The sequence below is a fragment of the Amblyomma americanum genome, chromosome 6 (genome assembly GCF_052857255.1).
Source record: "Amblyomma americanum isolate KBUSLIRL-KWMA chromosome 6, ASM5285725v1, whole genome shotgun sequence".
NCBI classification, from domain to species: domain Eukaryota; kingdom Metazoa; phylum Arthropoda; class Arachnida; order Ixodida; family Ixodidae; genus Amblyomma; species Amblyomma americanum.
The window spans coordinates 45,767,132-45,786,583 of record NC_135502.1 but is presented as its reverse complement, the minus strand read 5'-3'; the positions used below and the strand labels follow the sequence as shown (position 1 = coordinate 45,786,583).

Below are 19,452 nucleotides of genomic sequence, written 5' to 3'. Positions count from 1 at the left end.
AAGTTCAAACTATTTGCACGCCCGTACTCAAAAGTAGATATAGGAATGCATTGCTCCAAAGGAAACTCCCGAGTTGCCTAACTAAATACAGAAGTGGCACTTTTTTTTCCATCCTTTGATAAAGCGCCAAAACCGACTTTCATCAAAGCACATATGTCAAGTTCTCATGTTTTTGCCTTTCCTACAGCCAACTTTCTGCTCAGAATTTTTAAATGGTAAGCCATTAGAAACTAGACTATTTCAAAGCAGCAGTTCCCCTTGATAGCTAATCATTTTTAGATGTTGATAAAATTTTTATAACCTTTTTTTTGCTGTGTCACAAGAAATGTACTCGTAAAGCTTTCTGCACTACACCACAGCGTGTTAAAATAATGAACTTCCAGTAAATAAAAGAAAAAAAATGTCTCAAGGCCATTATCATAGTTGAATAGAGTGAAATACCTGCCTCATGCCTGACTGGCCGTACTGACCCGCCAATATTGACATGACGGTTGACTTTCCTGCGCCCTGCATGCCAATGATGCCCACCACGTAGAAGTCTGGCTGGTCCAAGAGGTACTGTATAGAATGGAGAAAGAATACAGTGATCACACAGCTCTCATACACCCCCACTCAAGATCAGACAAAATAATGCAGTGCCCCAAACAGGGAGCACACCTTTAGTCCCTCTTTGCATGGTAAAGAAATCATCATTAAAGACATGTAAGGAGTTATAAAACATGGAATGTACATTTTTTTTTTTGCCAAAATATATTAAAAGCTGCCTTCACAAGCAACCGCGACTTGTTCATATCCAAGGTAGTTACAGGGGGTGCATTGTGCAATCAATCATGTTAAAAATGTTCTTGGCTTGAGTGCTAGCATGATTTGCTTATAACAGAAATGATGAACTACAGAGAATCTGTGAAACTAGCAACAAAAAGCCCAGAGAGCTAGCTTGACAAGTACTGGCATCTAGTGGAGTCAGACAGAACAAAAGTCACTGAGAGTAGTACAACAATACCCCTCTGTTACATTCCCAGGTGCTGCATTTTTTAGCTGTGACGTTTTTCACTCAGTCCCGTGTAAACTCCCAGAGAAGCCCATGCAATATAGATTTGCCTATTATGTCACAAATGAGGCAGCACAGCTGCATGTAATGTAGTGAATGTCACTTTGTGATAATGGTTTACCCTGTGCTAGAATTTTGACTGCCTACGTTAAGCGTGCATGGAACGGCAATAGCAGACCAGCCACAGCGGGACTCTAGACTTTGTCAATGCTTGACCGCCACTGTGCTCGGCGGCTCCTGGGGTGTTGCAGCCAGGCCAACATAAAGCTTACTTATGAATTGCGAACTTTGTTACGGCTGTTAACATAGTTCCATCGCCTCCGCGGCACGAGCACGAACAAAACGACTGAAGGCACAAAAACGAAACTATGCTGCGGCAAACGCTGCACGGGCAGTGCTGTGCAAGAGATAGTTGCATGGTTTTGCTCTCAAGCATGTTTCTGTCATGCGCACTATCCCTGTTGCAGACCCTAGGTTCCAATGACAAAAATTGTGTAGGATTAAAGCAGCTGTCACGAAAACAGCACATAAGCATGCAGGCAGCTTTGCCTGCTCCATGCACCCTTCTCTTTGCTCTTGCCTCCCTGCCACTAACAGCTGCTCAGGCAGAGAGAGAGCCATAACATGGCGTTTCGACATTTTGTACGTGTGAATGATTGCTTGAACCACAAAGTCTTGCAAACAACAGAGATGCATGCCGCCCTTACTAGAAGTAAAAGAAGAAAACGGCTGAAAGCTTTGCACAATCGTTTGACGCGTTCTTCCTGGCTACTAAGTTTCCCAGGTGGTATGTTCTTTTTTTGCAGTCCAGCAAAAAGCATTAACATTGGGGTTCCATTGAAGTGGCAGAGGTGGTTGCTTCAGCTATCGATAGGCAAGGCAACACTGGTTGAAACAGCTGGCTGACTCTATTTTCTATGACTGATCAATAGGCATTTTCCATTTCTACTGAACAATTTTTAGCCAGCCCCTATTTTTAGATGCACCAGACTGCAAATGTGTCACCGTGTGGTACTTCGGTGCACAAATAGTGCTGACGTGCAGGCAGAAAATTACGTTATCACTGTCTGGAAAAATGCATTCGGATAGATATATAATATGTTCAGTTATCTGCTGCTGAGCAATTTAACAACTAGAGATGTGCACATGTTGCTCAACACACAGTTTAATGCCATGTGATAATTTCACTCAAACACCTGTTAAGACTTCCAGTAAACTTTTGCTCAATATAAACAGAGTTTTGAGATAAGCGAGGTATTGAAACTTTCAGAGTACTAATCGAGCACTGAAAGAATTTAATCCTTCTAGTGTTATTCTGCAACACAATTTCCACTACAGAAACCAAAGGCTTACTTGAAATAAAAAGGAGTCCCATGCAGTCGCATGGAAGTGCAATAGGCAAGGCTAAGAGAGAAGAGCGCACAATCATGTGCTCAGGGCAGCAATAGCGACTACTGCCATGTCTTAATCGACTTCAATGCCACCACTGCCCCGGGTTGGGAGGGGCTCAAAGCAGCACGCTCGTTCCACATGCACTCGCTTTGTTTTCCTGGCCATCAATAAATGCCCTTCATGGAGGTATCTCACTCAGGAAACAACGTTCACCAAACAAGCCTTCCAAGCCATTCATTTTTCACTACTTCGTACTTTGCTTCTGCTGCAGGTAGCACCCGCACCAAAGAGAGAGGAAGGCATTCCTTCGTGATACTTCACACTCCACACAACGGCACTAACTACTCTCTGTGTCGCTTTTTGCTCCCCTTACCAGACCACCATGAAACACTACTTGTTTTCTGCCTTGAATGAGTGAGCTGAGAGAACAATGACAGTTCGAATCAACCGAATCTTTCATTTAACAAAAGCCATCGTTCTGTGCAACAGTACTCAAAGTCTGAAATTAACCATTTTATTGAAGAGCCAAAGCAAAGCTCTTAATGAGACACTCATCAAGAAATAAACCTGTCACTAAAAGAGAACGCTAACCACGGGCATCACACACAGTGTGCTGCTAAGCATACCGCATCATGCAGACATCCGGTCAACTTTTCCAACATCAGCAGAGTTGTTTGGACCATTCCATGAAGTAACTTTGATTTGATAACTGCACTTATTCTGCTGCTGTAACATATCACTTTTAATTGCAGTTTATTACTGGAACAGCCTTGCTTTAAAAAGAGCATTTTTCGCAAGCGCGAAAAGAACATCGGACAAAGAAGGAACAGACAGGATGAGCGCTACTTCCAACCTTCTTTGTCCGTGTTCTTTTAGCGCTTCGCTTGCGAAAAATGACAAGCATGCACCAACTAGCCAGATCCGCCACTATTCTGAAAATGAGCATATAATGCTGCTCCTGAAGCACTCCAAATCTGCCTTCACCTTTCAATTCACCTTTCAATATTTTTTACTACAAGGATGAATACTTACCTCCAGAGCATTATCACACCATTGTAAAGAGTCATCGACGAATTTAACAGGAGCAGCCATGTCAGGAGGAGCTGCCAACCGATCGCTCAAACCTACAGCCAAGATAAGTCGTATATTAAGAACTATTCGAACTAAAACTGAGTAAAACAATACAGTATATATATCTAAAACTTCACCTCACTCTTAAGCATGCAAAACACACAAGAATCGCATAAGGCACAGCTGCTTTAAAGCTTTTATTTTAAAGCTGCTTTGAAATCTCGAGCATCTATTCATCCTTACCAGTTTCAAATAGTTTTAGGACCGAACACTAAAAAAATATTATCACCCTTTCTGCTCTCACTGGGGCACTCAACAAAGTAAGGCACTGCTGATACATTGAATAAACTGACCAAAACATCTTACTCATCCTGCAGCCTCGGGCATATGGGTCTTTTTTCTCCTATTCACCATTTACCGTTGAGAAATGGTGTGCTTTCGTATTCACCACACACACAGGGTGACAAATAGAACCCTAAAAGAAGTTACAGCCACAGCACATGTTCACATTGCTGACATGGAAACGACTCAGGCTATGACCAGTTAATGAAATTTTCAAACGGTGCCCTCCTTGACACACATAACAAAATGTGAGATGAGCAAGCGGACAACATACTGCATAGCCTACCTGTCGACGTTAAGCTTGCATAAATGATCATACGACTTAGCCTCGTATCATGGTGAAAAAAGTTCATAGACAGCTTATTTTCAAACTATACCAATTGGACAGTGGACTCCGGCCGATTTAAACTTGCTTAATTCAAACATCCAGTTTATTTTACCTGACAACTTGTTCTCACCTACATCAAGTGTAATAAAAGGGCTCCCTTAGTTCGAACTGCACATAACTTGAACAGATTTTTGGTCCCCTTTAAGATGCATTCACTGAGAGTTAGTGTAGTTCCATACAAGGATTATCACCGAGACTAGACTCAAGTTCATGACAGGTATTTAGATGAGTGCACAGAACTGACACAATTGAAGTTCAACCAAATGAGGTTTCTTTACTTACTTCATAAGTGCATTTAAGCAAAAAAAAAAAAAAAAATCAAGAACACTTTTTGCTCCATCACTGAAATTTTAGAGCTGAAACTGTTCAGCTAATTAACAGTACAATGGTGTATTATCGCATAAGAGAGAGAAAAAAAAAGGAGGAGCACCATGAACAAGATATAAAGAAGACTATAAGGGCAATTCTTTTAGTAAAAAATTATCTCTTTTTGTGTGTTTCTCAGCAAAACAGGAACGGCAATGAAGTGTAATAAACTTATATGCAATGTAGGCAATGACTGAGATCGACTAGGAATCCGGAAGCACACAGTCTCATCACACAGAAAAAAAGGCAAACAGGAGGAGGGTTCCCTCGAGAAGCAGAGAAGCTATTAAATCTTACAGCGCACTGTTGCAATAACAATGCACGTAAAAGATCCCTGAGAAGAGTGCTTTACAACTACTCAGGGGCTGATGCTCAAAACATAATGCCAGAATGGGCACATAGCAAATCAATTGCTCAACAGGCTCAGTTGAAAATTCAAGCCGGCACGAGAGTTGAAAAATTTAAATGACAACATTTCCCAGCTCGAATAATGCACAATTCCTCACCCAAATTAAATGCAAATTCTGTGCTGAATGAGGTCTCAGCCCTTGTTTCACCTAAATGAAATGCAAATCCTGCGCTGAATGAGGTCCAAGCCCTTGTGGCCCCAACAGCCCCTTTAACTATTTTCCTCACATCATGACAACCACCAGCCTCATGTTCAGGGAACAAATCTCACTTTCAGCAGGTGGCTGCTTGGCAGACACATTAGTGCTCGAGGGTGCAGATGCCTGGCTGTCATCCTTGGATGCACTCGATGAGGAAGCTGGTGATCCTGCCCTGGAGGATGCCTTACTAAGGAGCACAGTTGTCTTTGAACTGTCTGCAGAAGATGCATCTCCACCCGCCTGAGGAGGAGCCGTGGAGGAAGCAGCCTGGACAAGGAAGTGAATGATGCCCATCGGAGTTTGAGGTGAAAAATGCTCCACCCTAAGAAATTTGTAAATCATGTAAAGTTTGCAGGAGAGCCCCAGTTCAGTGCTCTCATAAGGCCTGAGGCTAAGTTTCAGCTCCAGTAACATGTGATTTTGTGCATTCAAGCAAATGAAGACAGAAATGCCACAGATGACTGCGAATGACTGTGAACGTAACAAAATCTTTTGCACATGGCAAAATCACCATCAAAGCAGTTCTTCACAAAAAAAAAAAAAAAAACAGAAAGCTTATGCTGCTTTTATCACTATGCCATAGAATCTCATTACACCTGAGCTGCCGCAACCCCTCTTCTCTGCGTGAAATTCGCTAATCAAGCACGGGTGCACAAAAGGAAGCGAGCAAGAGGCACATGGAGATGTGTACCCCTTTGTGACACTTGACGTAGGGTAGCGTTAGGCATGAGGTGAATACGCCTAGCAGGTGTACATGGAGTGACCGTTGAAAAGCAGCAGCTGCAAAAAAACACGACCGCAATCCAGAGCAGCAGTCGGAAATCCTACAAATACTAGGTCTCACACCCTACAAATATGTCGGCACTGCATGTCGGTCAACTCCTCCAATCTCCAATGCCCATTTCTGCAGAAAGTCGAGTTTCAATGAGTGTGAATAAGCATCAGTGCACTCTGTCGTTTTTTGCCTTGTGTGTTAGAAAAATAAATGATTTTGAAAATGCTTATTGTGCCGTTCAACCCTTTCTGTGTGCCAGAAGTATTCAAAATATTCACTTCAAATTCACTTAGAACCAAAAAAAACACTATTTGCACATCCCTAAAATTCCTGATTAGTAGTGAAATGGTAGTAGTCGTAGTGAAACAGGACACAAAACGATAGGACAACCAACAGTCTTGTCGTTCCCTGCCTGCGTCTGTCATTCTGCCAGTAAAAATGAATTTAGGAAGCTGATATTGACTAGTCCAACTAAAGTTTAATGCAGCAGAGGCGCACCCTTGGCGACGGGGCTAATGCTACTGCCTTTTGGGTTGAGATCTCACGCCGATTTTTTCGTATACAAGGCAGTCGCTCATAAATTTAAGTAGCACTGGAGAAGGAGTAAATGAAACCGTGCTCATAACTGTTCAAGCTACATGGCTCAAGCAGACAAAGAAGGTTCTCATGAATCGATTTGGCTTATTTTCCTCAGTGCATCAGCAGGATGTGGCTCATTTTTTATTTGAAACAGAGTTTGTGCTCTGGTTTTCTAGGCATTACAGGGCAACTTTTGTTACCATAGTTTTTCCAAAGGAAAGATGTATGGACTTGCTTGGGATTACAGTATAATCTGACTTCATTTCAGTTTCTAGACTTCGCTTATATTGAAAAAAAAAACTCATATTCCATAAAACAGAGGCACAACATTGCATTGCGCAAGATCTCAACTGAGACACCAGAGTCAGTTACAGTACTTTTTTTTAACAGTATCAATTCATTAATTAAGGTGCTTGGGAACGAACACTTCATGGAGCTTTCAAGCAAAAGCAATTATTCTCTCAGGCTAGCAAAGCTCTAAGACAAAGACAGTAACATGCACAACAGATCACAGTGACGTGCCAAGTTTTGGAAACCATTACAAATTACGTCCAAGTGAGCACACAGGAAAGAAATGTGAATTAGACATTCAAGTTGAAATCAAAAAGATGAAATGGGCATGGGCAAGGCATGTAATGCGAAGGCAAAGTAACCGATGGATTATTAGTTAATAGCAATGTATTGATGTGTGCGTTACCATTGTCTAGTAAAGGGGACACAGTCCCTGTCAAGCCACTGTTACGTCTCGCCTACGACGCGCGGTATAGCCGGCGCGGATGCAACGGATGCCGCGGCTTCGTTCATCGCTGCCGCAACGCCTCCCGCCAAGCGCGTCCAGGCAGGTTTCAGTGCCACGTGTCGTCGTGCGTGCGTGTGTGTGTGTGTGCATGTTTTGCCCACGCTTGTCAAAGCGCGGCAGCCGGGGAGAGGAGCTCCCCAACTGGGAGGCGAGGAGGTCTGACCGGCGCCGGCCTGGCGGACGCGCCCGTCACGTCTGGACATGTTCAAGCGTCGCCGTATCGGACGCCTCTTCCCAAGCCGTTCCTTCTTGCCCTCGACTCCGAGGGTATAAAAGACAGCTGCGCCGGACGCCAAGGAGAGACTTCGATTTCGCCCTTCGAGTAACGTGGTCGCCCTGACCGGCTGCTCTTTTGAGATGCCAGAATAAACAAGTTGTTCTGTTGCCAGTCGACTCATCCTTTGCCGGCACCTTCGGATGTTTCCAGCTTTGCCCCAGGCCGCCAGGCCAACGCTACCCTTGGGGCTTGCAACCCAAATGCAACAACTGGTTGCCAGCGGTGAGATCCCGACAACGGAGGCCAGCAGCGAAGATATGCGGTCAACTGTATGCTGAGCAGCACAACGACCATCCGGGAGCAGTGCAACGAGCCCTGTGTGATGACTGGTTGCCTGCAGCGGAACGACTGCGCTGAATTCGTGGCTGCGAGGTTTGGTGAGTGCGGGACTTTCTTCTTCTGAGTTTTGCCAGGCTTTTGTTAGTGTCAGAAACAGAGCTGGTAATTGTGTTGTCGTTGCTGCCGGGTTAGTTTGCGGCAAGACAATAGTAGGCAGTAGAGAAAGCAGCATTCGGAGCAGCCATGGATTTGAAGTCGTTGCGCAAACCGAAATTGCTGGAGCTTGCAAGAGAGTTGGGTCTGGATGTCTCAGACAAACTCAGAAAACCAGAACTGCTAAGGGCTATTCTTGAGTTGGAGGCTGAGGATGACGAGCTGTCGGAATGCCTTGAGACCATTGAGGAGAGGGAACAAAAAGAAAAAGAGAAAAACGAGCGCGAACGTAAAGAGCAAAAAGAGAAAGACGAGCGCGAACGTAAAGAACAAAAAGAGAAAGAAGAGCGCGACCACGCTTTAGAAATGAAGCGTCTCGAGGTAGAGATGGAACGCGCTCGTAATGGAAGTCAGGCACACGGTGCAGGAGAACGGGTATCGTTCAAAATGACTGACCTGATGCGGCCGTTTAAGCTTGGAGAGGACATTGGTTTGTTCCTGGTTAACTTTGAGCGAACGTGCGAGAAGCAGGGGTTCTCTCGGGAAACGTGGCCACAGCGCTTGCTCACTTTGTTACCCGGCGAGGCGGCCGACGTAGTCGCTCGCTTGAAGAGAGAGGAGGCAGAGGATTTCGACCAAGTGAAATCGAGTCTGCTAAAAAAGTACAGGCTGTCAGCGGAGGCGTTCCGTCGGAAGTTTCGGGAAAATGAAAAAGGCAGAAATGAGTCATATACAGAGTTTGCCTACAGGCTTATGTCAAACATGCAGGAGTGGCTCAAAGAAGAGAAAGCGTTTGGTGACCACGAGAAAATTCTGCAGTGTTTCGGGCTGGAACAGTTTTATAGTCGGTTACCTGAGAACGTGCGGCATTGGGTCTTGGATAGGCCAGACGTTAGTACAGTGGCTAAAGCCGCCGAGCTAGCCGAGGAGTTTGTGACGCGTCGGGCTCGCGGAGCTAAGGACGGTCAAAAGGGTGAATTTGGCTCCAAGTCTGAGAGGCCGAAGTTCACACCCATGAGAGCAAGGGGGGACACACGTAGTGCGGATGCGAGTGAAAGCAGTCCGACCGAACGTAAGGAGACGGCGGCAGCCGAAGCCGAACGCAGAAAGCGGTTCGAGGCGAGGCAAGCGCGCGTGTGTTATACGTGCCAGAAGCCGGGTCACTTTTCGGCGCAGTGTCCAGAAACAAAAAGAGAAGTCGTGTGTTTGTCATTATGTAGCACTGACGAGAACATGAAGCTTCTCGAGCCTTACATGCGAGACTTCCTCGTGAACGGGAAAGAGTGCCGAGTGCTTCGTGATTCCGCAGCTACAATGGATGTAGTTCACCCCTCTTACGTAGAACCCGATATGTTCATGGGCGAGTGCGCATGGATCAAGCAAGCCGTGGAAGCTCATAGCGTGTGTCTGCCCGTAGCAAAAGTGCTTATTGAAGGACCGTTCGGAGCACTTGAGACGGAGGCCGTAGTGTCATCTAGGCTGCCCCCCCAGTACCCGTACCTATTTTCGAACAGGTCCGATCACCTCCTGCGCGAGAAGGGGCTTTTGTTTGGTGAGGCTAGCGTTCAGGCCTTAACCAGATCGAGAGTTCGGGAGCTCGCTGCAAAGGCGGTAGTTGCGGGGCCGACGTTGTCGAACAATGAGAAAGGGTCGGAGGCGCAGCAAGCTGATATTCCGAGCACGTCAGAACTGGATAAAATTGAGCCTGTAGCGTTGAAGGCACCAGGTACTGGAGAGGAAATGCCCGACAAGGGAAAGTTAGAAGAGCTTCCGGTCGAGCTTCCGGGACTAGGCTCAGTGACGAACAGGGAAGACACTGATCAGGTCATTAGTGACTTAATCATTAAAGCACCGCTGTCAGCTGAGCAGAAAACCGAACTACACCAACTCTTACAAGAGTTTCAAGGTCAGTTCTCTGAGAGGCCTGGTAGGACTTCTGTCCTTACTCATGATATAGAACTTACCTCCCCAGAGCCAGTACGATCCAAGGCGTACCGGGTGTCACCCCGCCAGCGCGATATTATGGAGGCTGAGGTAAAGAAAATGCTACAGCTCGGAGTTATTGAGGCGGGTGAGAGTGATTATACCTCCCCTTTGATTTTAGTTGAGGTACCGGGCAAGGAACCTCGTCCTTGCGTCGACTACCGCAGGCTTAATTCCATTACTAAGGATCAAATTTATCCGATCCCTAACATCGAGGAGCGCCTTGAGAAAGTTAGTAGCGCTCAGTTTATTTCCACCCTAGATCTTGTCAGGGGTTATTGGCAGGTTCCACTTACAGAAGAGGCTAGTAGGTATGCGGCGTTCATTTCACCAATGGGAACATTCCGTCCTAAAGTTTTGAGTTTTGGTTTGAAGAATGCGCCATACTGCTTTTCAAGCCTCATGGACAAAGTGTTGCGGGGACAGGAAGAATTCGCTTTACCGTATTTAGACGACGTAGCGATATTCTCCGCATCCTGGTCTGAGCATATGGCACACTTGCGGGCAGTGCTAACCCGCCTGCGCGAAGCGGGCTTGACAGTAAAGGCTCCCAAGTGCCAATTAGCACAGGCCGAGGTTGTCTACCTCGGTCACGTGATTGGACAGGGTCGTCGCCGCCCCTCTGAAATAAAGGTGGCCGCTGTGCGAGACTTCCCGCAACCGCGCACGAAGACCGATATTCGGTCGTTCTTAGGTGTCGCCGGCTACTATCAGAGGTACATCCCCAGGTACTCCGATATCGCGGCTCCCCTGACGGATGCTCTAAGAAAAACAGAGCCCCAAACAGTCGTCTGGAGCGAGACAAAGGAAAGAGCTTTTAGCGCCTTAAAGAGCGCCCTAACAAGCCAGCCTGTGCTACGATCGCCAGACTACACAAAAGGGTTCGTTGTTCAGTGCGATGCTAGTGAGCGAGGCATGGGCGTTGTACTGTGCCAAAGGGACAATGGAGAAGTGGAACACCCCGTCCTGTATGCTAGTCGTAAGCTGACCTGTCGTGAGCAGGCGTACAGCGCCACTGAGAAAGAGTGTGCGTGTCTCGTGTGGGCCGTTCAGAAATTGTCATGCTACCTAGCCGGCTCGAGGTTTATCATTGAGACGGATCACTGCCCTCTCCAATGGCTGCAGACCATATCTCCCAAAAATGGCCGCCTCCTGCGCTGGAGCCTCGCTTTGCAACAATATTCCTTTGAGGTGCGTTACAAAAAGGGGAGTCTCAACGGTAACGCCGATGGCTTAAGTCGAAGCCCCTAACGTAGGAATCCGCCTCAAAGTTGTTGGTTACTGATGTTTTCTTCCTGAGGCAGGATTTTTAACATATTGCTTTTGTTTAGTGTTTCAAAGTGATTATGTGCTTTCTAGTGCAATTTTCCAATTTGTGGACGCGTTCTGAGTGCTGCTTGACTACTGTAAGGAACTAGGCAGTAGTATAAAAGGGGAAAGAGCCTGGCAGAGCTTAGTGAGGGTTGTCTCGTGCTTGCTGACTGAGCGGTTGCGTTTCGGCGTAGTTCTAACGCTTGCTGGGAACGAGCACAAAAATTGGCAACTCTCCCGAAGTGACTTTGCAGTGTCCTATGTGATCCTGAACCCGAGAACGAGGCCTTCTCTGTGCGCTGCGCTCAAGCAACGTCGAGGGACGATCGGTTTCGATTACGAGCATCATCGAGCGACATCCCTCTGGACAGCGGATGCAGTCCCCTGACCATCGGGATCTCCTTCTCCCGGCGGGGCGGTCTGTTACGTCTCGCCTACGACGCGCGGTATAGCCGGCGCGGATGCAACGGATGCCGCGGCTTCGTTCATCGCTGCCGCAACGCCTCCCGCCAAGCGCGTCCAGGCAGGTTTCAGTGCCACGTGTCGTCGTGCGTGCGTGTGTGTGTGTGTGCATGTTTTGCCCACGCTTGTCAAAGCGCGGCAGCCGGGGAGAGGAGCTCCCCAACTGGGAGGCGAGGAGGTCTGACCGGCGCCGGCCTGGCGGACGCGCCCGTCACGTCTGGACATGTTCAAGCGTCGCCGTATCGGACGCCTCTTCCCAAGCCGTTCCTTCTTGCCCTCGACTCCGAGGGTATAAAAGACAGCTGCGCCGGACGCCAAGGAGAGACTTCGATTTCGCCCTTCGAGTAACGTGGTCGCCCTGACCGGCTGCTCTTTTGAGATGCCAGAATAAACAAGTTGTTCTGTTGCCAGTCGACTCATCCTTTGCCGGCACCTTCGGATGTTTCCAGCTTTGCCCCAGGCCGCCAGGCCAACGCTACCCTTGGGGCTTGCAACCCAAATGCAACAACTGGTTGCCAGCGGTGAGATCCCGACAACGGAGGCCAGCAGCGAAGATATGCGGTCAACTGTATGCTGAGCAGCACAACGACCATCCGGGAGCAGTGCAACGAGCCCTGTGTGATGACTGGTTGCCTGCAGCGGAACGACTGCGCTGAATTCGTGGCTGCGAGGTTTGGTGAGTGCGGGACTTTCTTCTTCTGAGTTTTGCCAGGCTTTTGTTAGTGTCAGAAACAGAGCTGGTAATTGTGTTGTCGTTGCTGCCGGGTTAGTTTGCGGCAAGACAATAGTAGGCAGTAGAGAAAGCAGCATTCGGAGCAGCCATGGATTTGAAGTCGTTGCGCAAACCGAAATTGCTGGAGCTTGCAAGAGAGTTGGGTCTGGATGTCTCAGACAAACTCAGAAAACCAGAACTGCTAAGGGCTATTCTTGAGTTGGAGGCTGAGGATGACGAGCTGTCGGAATGCCTTGAGACCATTGAGGAGAGGGAACAAAAAGAAAAAGAGAAAAACGAGCGCGAACGTAAAGAGCAAAAAGAGAAAGACGAGCGCGAACGTAAAGAACAAAAAGAGAAAGAAGAGCGCGACCACGCTTTAGAAATGAAGCGTCTCGAGGTAGAGATGGAACGCGCTCGTAATGGAAGTCAGGCACACGGTGCAGGAGAACGGGTATCGTTCAAAATGACTGACCTGATGCGGCCGTTTAAGCTTGGAGAGGACATTGGTTTGTTCCTGGTTAACTTTGAGCGAACGTGCGAGAAGCAGGGGTTCTCTCGGGAAACGTGGCCACAGCGCTTGCTCACTTTGTTACCCGGCGAGGCGGCCGACGTAGTCGCTCGCTTGAAGAGAGAGGAGGCAGAGGATTTCGACCAAGTGAAATCGAGTCTGCTAAAAAAGTACAGGCTGTCAGCGGAGGCGTTCCGTCGGAAGTTTCGGGAAAATGAAAAAGGCAGAAATGAGTCATATACAGAGTTTGCCTACAGGCTTATGTCAAACATGCAGGAGTGGCTCAAAGAAGAGAAAGCGTTTGGTGACCACGAGAAAATTCTGCAGTGTTTCGGGCTGGAACAGTTTTATAGTCGGTTACCTGAGAACGTGCGGCATTGGGTCTTGGATAGGCCAGACGTTAGTACAGTGGCTAAAGCCGCCGAGCTAGCCGAGGAGTTTGTGACGCGTCGGGCTCGCGGAGCTAAGGACGGTCAAAAGGGTGAATTTGGCTCCAAGTCTGAGAGGCCGAAGTTCACACCCATGAGAGCAAGGGGGGACACACGTAGTGCGGATGCGAGTGAAAGCAGTCCGACCGAACGTAAGGAGACGGCGGCAGCCGAAGCCGAACGCAGAAAGCGGTTCGAGGCGAGGCAAGCGCGCGTGTGTTATACGTGCCAGAAGCCGGGTCACTTTTCGGCGCAGTGTCCAGAAACAAAAAGAGAAGTCGTGTGTTTGTCATTATGTAGCACTGACGAGAACATGAAGCTTCTCGAGCCTTACATGCGAGACTTCCTCGTGAACGGGAAAGAGTGCCGAGTGCTTCGTGATTCCGCAGCTACAATGGATGTAGTTCACCCCTCTTACGTAGAACCCGATATGTTCATGGGCGAGTGCGCATGGATCAAGCAAGCCGTGGAAGCTCATAGCGTGTGTCTGCCCGTAGCAAAAGTGCTTATTGAAGGACCGTTCGGAGCACTTGAGACGGAGGCCGTAGTGTCATCTAGGCTGCCCCCCCAGTACCCGTACCTATTTTCGAACAGGTCCGATCACCTCCTGCGCGAGAAGGGGCTTTTGTTTGGTGAGGCTAGCGTTCAGGCCTTAACCAGATCGAGAGTTCGGGAGCTCGCTGCAAAGGCGGTAGTTGCGGGGCCGACGTTGTCGAACAATGAGAAAGGGTCGGAGGCGCAGCAAGCTGATATTCCGAGCACGTCAGAACTGGATAAAATTGAGCCTGTAGCGTTGAAGGCACCAGGTACTGGAGAGGAAATGCCCGACAAGGGAAAGTTAGAAGAGCTTCCGGTCGAGCTTCCGGGACTAGGCTCAGTGACGAACAGGGAAGACACTGATCAGGTCATTAGTGACTTAATCATTAAAGCACCGCTGTCAGCTGAGCAGAAAACCGAACTACACCAACTCTTACAAGAGTTTCAAGGTCAGTTCTCTGAGAGGCCTGGTAGGACTTCTGTCCTTACTCATGATATAGAACTTACCTCCCCAGAGCCAGTACGATCCAAGGCGTACCGGGTGTCACCCCGCCAGCGCGATATTATGGAGGCTGAGGTAAAGAAAATGCTACAGCTCGGAGTTATTGAGGCGGGTGAGAGTGATTATACCTCCCCTTTGATTTTAGTTGAGGTACCGGGCAAGGAACCTCGTCCTTGCGTCGACTACCGCAGGCTTAATTCCATTACTAAGGATCAAATTTATCCGATCCCTAACATCGAGGAGCGCCTTGAGAAAGTTAGTAGCGCTCAGTTTATTTCCACCCTAGATCTTGTCAGGGGTTATTGGCAGGTTCCACTTACAGAAGAGGCTAGTAGGTATGCGGCGTTCATTTCACCAATGGGAACATTCCGTCCTAAAGTTTTGAGTTTTGGTTTGAAGAATGCGCCATACTGCTTTTCAAGCCTCATGGACAAAGTGTTGCGGGGACAGGAAGAATTCGCTTTACCGTATTTAGACGACGTAGCGATATTCTCCGCATCCTGGTCTGAGCATATGGCACACTTGCGGGCAGTGCTAACCCGCCTGCGCGAAGCGGGCTTGACAGTAAAGGCTCCCAAGTGCCAATTAGCACAGGCCGAGGTTGTCTACCTCGGTCACGTGATTGGACAGGGTCGTCGCCGCCCCTCTGAAATAAAGGTGGCCGCTGTGCGAGACTTCCCGCAACCGCGCACGAAGACCGATATTCGGTCGTTCTTAGGTGTCGCCGGCTACTATCAGAGGTACATCCCCAGGTACTCCGATATCGCGGCTCCCCTGACGGATGCTCTAAGAAAAACAGAGCCCCAAACAGTCGTCTGGAGCGAGACAAAGGAAAGAGCTTTTAGCGCCTTAAAGAGCGCCCTAACAAGCCAGCCTGTGCTACGATCGCCAGACTACACAAAAGGGTTCGTTGTTCAGTGCGATGCTAGTGAGCGAGGCATGGGCGTTGTACTGTGCCAAAGGGACAATGGAGAAGTGGAACACCCCGTCCTGTATGCTAGTCGTAAGCTGACCTGTCGTGAGCAGGCGTACAGCGCCACTGAGAAAGAGTGTGCGTGTCTCGTGTGGGCCGTTCAGAAATTGTCATGCTACCTAGCCGGCTCGAGGTTTATCATTGAGACGGATCACTGCCCTCTCCAATGGCTGCAGACCATATCTCCCAAAAATGGCCGCCTCCTGCGCTGGAGCCTCGCTTTGCAACAATATTCCTTTGAGGTGCGTTACAAAAAGGGGAGTCTCAACGGTAACGCCGATGGCTTAAGTCGAAGCCCCTAACGTAGGAATCCGCCTCAAAGTTGTTGGTTACTGATGTTTTCTTCCTGAGGCAGGATTTTTAACATATTGCTTTTGTTTAGTGTTTCAAAGTGATTATGTGCTTTCTAGTGCAATTTTCCAATTTGTGGACGCGTTCTGAGTGCTGCTTGACTACTGTAAGGAACTAGGCAGTAGTATAAAAGGGGAAAGAGCCTGGCAGAGCTTAGTGAGGGTTGTCTCGTGCTTGCTGACTGAGCGGTTGCGTTTCGGCGTAGTTCTAACGCTTGCTGGGAACGAGCACAAAAATTGGCAACTCTCCCGAAGTGACTTTGCAGTGTCCTATGTGATCCTGAACCCGAGAACGAGGCCTTCTCTGTGCGCTGCGCTCAAGCAACGTCGAGGGACGATCGGTTTCGATTACGAGCATCATCGAGCGACATCCCTCTGGACAGCGGATGCAGTCCCCTGACCATCGGGATCTCCTTCTCCCGGCGGGGCGGTCTGTTACGTCTCGCCTACGACGCGCGGTATAGCCGGCGCGGATGCAACGGATGCCGCGGCTTCGTTCATCGCTGCCGCAACGCCTCCCGCCAAGCGCGTCCAGGCAGGTTTCAGTGCCACGTGTCGTCGTGCGTGCGTGTGTGTGTGTGTGCATGTTTTGCCCACGCTTGTCAAAGCGCGGCAGCCGGGGAGAGGAGCTCCCCAACTGGGAAGCGAGGAGGTCTGACCGGCGCCGGCCTGGCGGACGCGCCCGTCACGTCTGGACATGTTCAAGCGTCGCCGTATCGGACGCCTCTTCCCAAGCCGTTCCTTCTTGCCCTCGACTCCGAGGGTATAAAAGACAGCTGCGCCGGACACCAAGGAGAGACTTCGATTTCGCCCTTCGAGTAACGTGGTCGCCCTGACCGGCTGCTCTTTTGAGATGCCAGAATAAACAAGTTGTTCTGTTGCCAGTCGACTCATCCTTTGCCGGCACCTTCGGATGTTTCCAGCTTTGCCCCAGGCCGCCAGGCCAACGCTACCCTTGGGGCTTGCAACCCTTTTGCAACACCACTAACTGGCTTTTTGACTGTGCCCCCCAGTATCAATGATGTTGAATAAAGATTTGATTTCATATGATAACCAATGATTCCAAAAGATGGCAAGCATAGCAGGGGTCAACAGAAAGTCAGGTGGGAGGATGAGATTAGGAAGCCTGCGGGGATAAGGTGGATGAAGATAGCATAAGATAGGGTTAGGGAGATATATAAGAGAGGCCTTTCTCCTGTAGTGGGTGTAGTTATGCTGATGATGATGATGAGCACACAGGTAGCAAAATTTTCCCAGAAGCACTGTACAGAAAAAACAAAATTCAGGCACAAGTGCAACAACCAGTATGTAGCTTCCTGCATCAGCACTTCTGAGTTTGTGTAAATTGCAAAAGGTGGAAGCTTCTAATGTAAAGTCTACATGCTGTGCAAATGTGATTAAAGACTAGTGGGACAAAAGTATCCAGGACGTACGAGAGCTGCCTGAATTGTATCAGTGCACTACAACACCAGCCAACTCAGTGCTTTGCTATCAAGACCCCACTAGGCACTCCTATTTTGCGCTTGCAGGGGTTGCATTCACGCATGCCCGTGCATCAGCTTTCTGTTTGCTGGGACCTGTGTGAGAAGCGACAGTCTCAACGAGTCAAGAATCTGGCATGTGTTTGAGCGCATGCCACTCTAGATTTGCTGCATCCCTCCGTAATCGGATAATCAGAGCTCACTTATCTAATGCAGAGCAGTGATGTGCTGACACAACATTGCTTTTCACATAGTGCTGGGGGAACAGAAGGCCATATCATGGACGCTGTCAGACAACCACCCCAGCGACCAAAAAAGGGAACGCGCTAAGCATGGTCTCGACAGCAGACAGTTGGGCCACCAAGTCACAAAGCGACGCACTCTGGTCGGTGCTCACTCATTCTGGAGTTTTTATGAGAAAGCATTACTAGTCCAATTACAAGAAAAAGCCGGCGGCATGTACATGCACGCGTGTCCATGTATGTACTTGCAGATGGTACAGAAAATCCGAGCGATGGCAAGAAAAATAGGGTGTCATCAAAAGGCCATATGACACTCAAAGAAAGCTGAGCATCGTCACTTCAGACAATCTTATACGTGCGTGCCATTCATCTATATATACCTTCCACTGGCCAACCTCCATGTAGCGAGAGTTTTCCAGACATTTGTACCAAAAGTGTTTTTATGGTTTATGGGGGATTTAACGTCCAAAAGCGACTCAGGCTATGAGGGACGCCGTAGTTCATGAAGGGCTCCGGAAATTTCGACCACACGGGGTTCTTTTACGTGCACTGACATCGCACAGCACATGGGCCTCTAGAATTTCGCGTGCATCGAAATTCGACCGCCGCAGCCGGGATCGAACCCGCGTCTTTCGGGCCGGCAGCTGAGCGTCATAACCACTCAGCCACCGCGGCGGCTTGTACCAAAAGTGTGATGCAACCATTTGTCGTACAGCATTCTGGGTGGTGTCATAGCAATTGTTGTCGCATATAGATTACATCCGTTAGTCAAGTTGAAGGCTAGCTTGCAACAGGGATTAGCACCGACAACATATGAACCTTCAATTGTATGTCTTCACAGGCTTTCGTATAAAGAATGTAATGCAACAATTCCTCGTACAGCCTTTCTGGGTGGTGTCATATACACGTGTGTGTATGAGTGGTGTCATACTTCGAAAAAAAAATTCTATTTTTTTAATAGAGACATTGCCTGAAATAAATTCAGTTCACAAACCATAACCAAATGTCTACATCTTGTGTCCACGACATGCTTTCGCATTCGCACACGTAAGCAGTCTAAAGTATCTCTGCCAAATTTTTTTTCCCCCAATGTTGTACCCAGTACAGGCCTACTGGGTTTATGTCTACATTGTATACTCTTGAGAAGTGATAATGATTATTTCCCTCATTGTCAGGGGATCTGGACTACTGGCAATGCAACTTCTCTAGTCAAACCACACAGCCCAGATGCAAACCTAGTATTCTGCATACTCAACAAAGGCTGCACTAACTATACATGCAAATCACGTAACACATTTTCCCTCCCAATTGACAGTATGCCATTGTACAGTCTTTGTCAAAAATATACAGCCCAAGGAGTTTGCTTCCAAGCCACGTAGTGGGGCTCTTAAGCACATCTTACAGTTCTAAGCTTGGGAGGGTTGAGGACTTAAGTACCTCCTGACTTCGTGAGATTCCGGTCCTTGAGTATTCAAGAAGAGCCGCGCTGCTGGGCTCAGAAGCAGACCCATAGGGCTGTATACTTTTGACAAACACTGTACACGCCTTTACCTAATGACTGGTAACTATAAGTCTGATCAGTGCATTACTAGAAACACAACACATGTCATGGAAGCCGCCGCGGTGGCTCAGCGGTTGTGGTGCTCGGCTGCTGACCCGAAAGACATGGGTTCGATCACGGCCACGGCGGTCGAATTTTGATGGAGGCGAAATTCTAGAGGCCCGTGTACTGTGCGATGTCAGTGCACTTCAAATAGCCCCAGGTGGTTGAAATTTCCGGTGCCCTGCACTACAGTGTCCCTCGCAGCCTGAGTCGCTTTGGGACGTTAAACCCAATAAACCAACCAACACATCTCATGGAAACAGAGTAGGTGGGGAAC

The 19,452-nt window shown here is 48.4% G+C and overlaps 1 protein-coding gene across 2 annotated transcripts in view; it reads right to left on the bottom strand.

Moving 5' to 3' along the window:
• Nucleotides 1-19,452, bottom strand: part of LOC144136745 (nonsense-mediated mRNA decay factor SMG9) — a 39,123-nt gene that overhangs the window by 18,261 nt on the left and 1,410 nt on the right. For both annotated transcript variants that reach the window (XM_077669335.1, XM_077669336.1), the window contains exons 3-5: nucleotides 5,290-5,485; nucleotides 3,476-3,567; nucleotides 442-558 (exon numbers count right to left, since the gene is read on the bottom strand). In XM_077669335.1, the coding sequence (XP_077525461.1) occupies nucleotides 442-558; nucleotides 3,476-3,567; nucleotides 5,290-5,485 (405 nt within the window). The remainder of the gene's footprint in view (nucleotides 1-441; nucleotides 559-3,475; nucleotides 3,568-5,289; nucleotides 5,486-19,452) is intronic.